This window comes from Arachis duranensis, chromosome 5, assembly GCF_000817695.3.
Source record: "Arachis duranensis cultivar V14167 chromosome 5, aradu.V14167.gnm2.J7QH, whole genome shotgun sequence".
Classification (NCBI taxonomy): Eukaryota; Viridiplantae; Streptophyta; class Magnoliopsida; order Fabales; family Fabaceae; genus Arachis; species Arachis duranensis.
The window spans coordinates 89,516,319-89,519,058 of record NC_029776.3 but is presented as its reverse complement, the minus strand read 5'-3'; the positions used below and the strand labels follow the sequence as shown (position 1 = coordinate 89,519,058).

The 2,740-nt window shown below is 35.8% G+C and overlaps 1 protein-coding gene across 1 annotated transcript in view; it reads right to left on the bottom strand.

Annotated features, from left to right (window-relative positions):
• Nucleotides 1-1,419: 1,419 nt before the first annotated feature.
• Nucleotides 1,420-2,740, bottom strand: part of LOC127747671 (uncharacterized) — a 3,360-nt gene continuing 2,039 nt past the window's right edge. The window contains exons 2-3 of the mRNA XM_052261811.1: nt 1,748-1,903; nt 1,420-1,660 (exon numbers count right to left, since the gene is read on the bottom strand). Coding sequence (XP_052117771.1) covers nt 1,608-1,660; nt 1,748-1,903 — 209 coding nt within the window. The 3' untranslated portion in view covers nt 1,420-1,607. The remainder of the gene's footprint in view (nt 1,661-1,747; nt 1,904-2,740) is intronic.

Below are 2,740 nucleotides of genomic sequence, written 5' to 3'. Positions count from 1 at the left end.
AAGAATACTGAGGTACTTAGCTGGCACAACCCAACATGGCTTAAGGTTTCAAAAGTCAATTGACTGTAGAATTTATGGCTTTATTGACTCAGATTGGGGGAGTGATATTGATGAAAGAAAATGCACCAGTGGCTTTTGTGTTTACCTTGGACCCAACTTGGTCTCTTGGTCAAGCAGAAAGCAGACAATAGTGTCCCAAAGTTCCACAGAAGCTAAGTACAGAGGAGTGGCACTGTGCTTCACTGAAATTATCTGAGTTCAAAACTTGCTGAGTGAGATGAAAGTGACATGCTTTATCAAGCCAAGCCTCTACTATGATAGTCAAAGTGTTGTGCTCCTTACAGCCAATCTTGTACTTCACAATAAAAGCAAACACTTTGAGCTAAACCTCCATTTTGTTAGAGATTTTGTGGCCAACGAAAAAATCCATGTTCTTCATATTCCTTCCCATGACCAAATAGCCAATTGCCTTACAAAGGCATGGTCAAGTGCATCCTTTTTAAAATTCAAACAACAACTCAGAATTGTTGATCGAGAATTAAGAGAAGAAGGCAGAGATCTCACTAGCAGGGTTGATGTTAGCAGCAACAAAAGATTAGAGTCCAGCAGTAGAGTTCAACAGCAGAGTTAATGTTAATAGCAATGACCCTGCACATACAAAACATGTGCTGTTAGTTAGAACTATCAAGCCAAATTAGCAAAGTTATTAGAAGTAGAATCAGTTAAGCCTTTTCCTGTTAAAACTCCATGTATATATACCAGTCCTTGTAACAACTTTCTATAGTTGAATTCATTCATAATCTCCTTTTTAAAATCTTTTAGCATCTTCTATCTTTCAATTTCTCTCTGCTTCCACCTTCTTCCATCTTCTTCTTCTTCTAAAGATCTAAAGATTCTTCTTATTCTCCTTCCTTTACCTGCTTCCTTTTCTTCTTTGTAAGAAAACTGATATCTCATCTCTTCATTTTGATTTCTTCATTACATTGTTATATTCCTTGCAATTGAAATATTTTGTTTTGTAACATTATTTGTTGGGGTTAAATAAATTTTTTTTCTTTGTATTGATGTTGAGGCATGCCAAAGTTTTACATAAATAAAGGAGGAATCAAGAATCCAGGACGGAACAAGGTACAAAAAGGGAATGGAAATTTCCTACTACATTTCTTTTTCTTCCTTCTTGGCATGCTCATCACAACCAGGTCCTATTTTATAGGGGTGTAATCGGTTCGGTTTGGTTTGGTTTTGGATCGAAAACCAACCGAACCAACCTGATCGGTTGTACACTAATATCAACCATTCGGTTGGCTGTTTTTTGGACAACCGAACCGAACCGAACCGAACCAACAGTGGTTTGGTTCGGTCGGTTTTTTCGGTTTTTTTATACATAATAAACAGAATTTAAAATATCATAAAATGAAGTTTAAAACCTTCAGTGAACTAGAATAACAAGAGTATATCACATCCAAATCTAATACAAATTCAACTTAATTAAATATAAAACAAAAGCAATTAAAAATGTCTAGCAAAATAACAAAAATAAACACATTTTAAACCGCAACAGTCACTTTAAAACAACTAAAAACCAAACAGCCAGTCAACCACTATACTTAATCTGAATCTACACCGGACTCATCCTCATCTTCTCCGGTTGGTGCAATTTCTACAAAAATAAAACAAGAAAATCAATATAGATTATAGATTATAAACATAAACCATAAAAGGAACTACGAATTTTTTTTTTGCTTACCTAATTCACATTTCTCAAACTCTTCAATAAGTTCCTCAAAATCAGTTGTCATCGGAGAAGCACGAAGCCAATTTTGTGTGCATATCAATGCCTCAACTGTCTTTGGAGTTAAAGAACTCCTATAGTTGTTAAGCACTCTTCCACCAGTGCTAAAAGCTGATTCTGAAGCAACAGTTGAGACCGGCATTGCTAAGACATCTCTAGCTATTTGGGATAAAATAGGATACTTGCTAGAATTTACCTTCCACCAATTCAATATGTCAAAAGTATTTTGATCACGAGGCTTCTCTAAACCATCCATCAAATACAAATCTACCTCATTCTTGTTGATGATCTCATGAAAATGCACCTCCTTAAAAAAATCACCAGCCATGTCGCCATCAGGTACTCCCACACCTGATGCACCATCCATTGTTGTTGAAGTAAAAGATCTTCCCCTATTATTTGCATTCATATAGCATTCAAACATCTTGGAGAAGGTTTCTTTCACTTTTGCACCCAAAAAATCAGCATCATCCTTATCATATAGCTTTTCAAAGCTAAAGTTCACAAACTTCAACTTGTATCTAGGTTCAAGAATCACAGCAACAAAAATCATCATATTGATATTTTTAATGTTACCCCAGTACTTGTCATACTTAAGCTTCATCCTCTCAGCCATACTCCCAAGTAATGGATCTCGACTACCAAAAGAAGCCTTGAACACACGCAAAATCTTACAAAACTCATGAAAATATTGAGAAGAAGTCACAAGCAAACTACCAGACACACTCTTTGTAACATCATGAAAAATTTTCAAGAATTCCATAAAGTGTTTTGCATTGTCCCAATCAATATTCCTCAGAATACCACCTTGCATTAGAGCATATTCTGTATCTCTCTCCCCTAGCATCTTGAATGCCTTTTGAAACTTCAAACCACTTTCAAGCATGGTGTATGTAGAGTTCCATCTAGTGGGAACATCAAGTTGAACAGTACACTTGTCTTGTATCC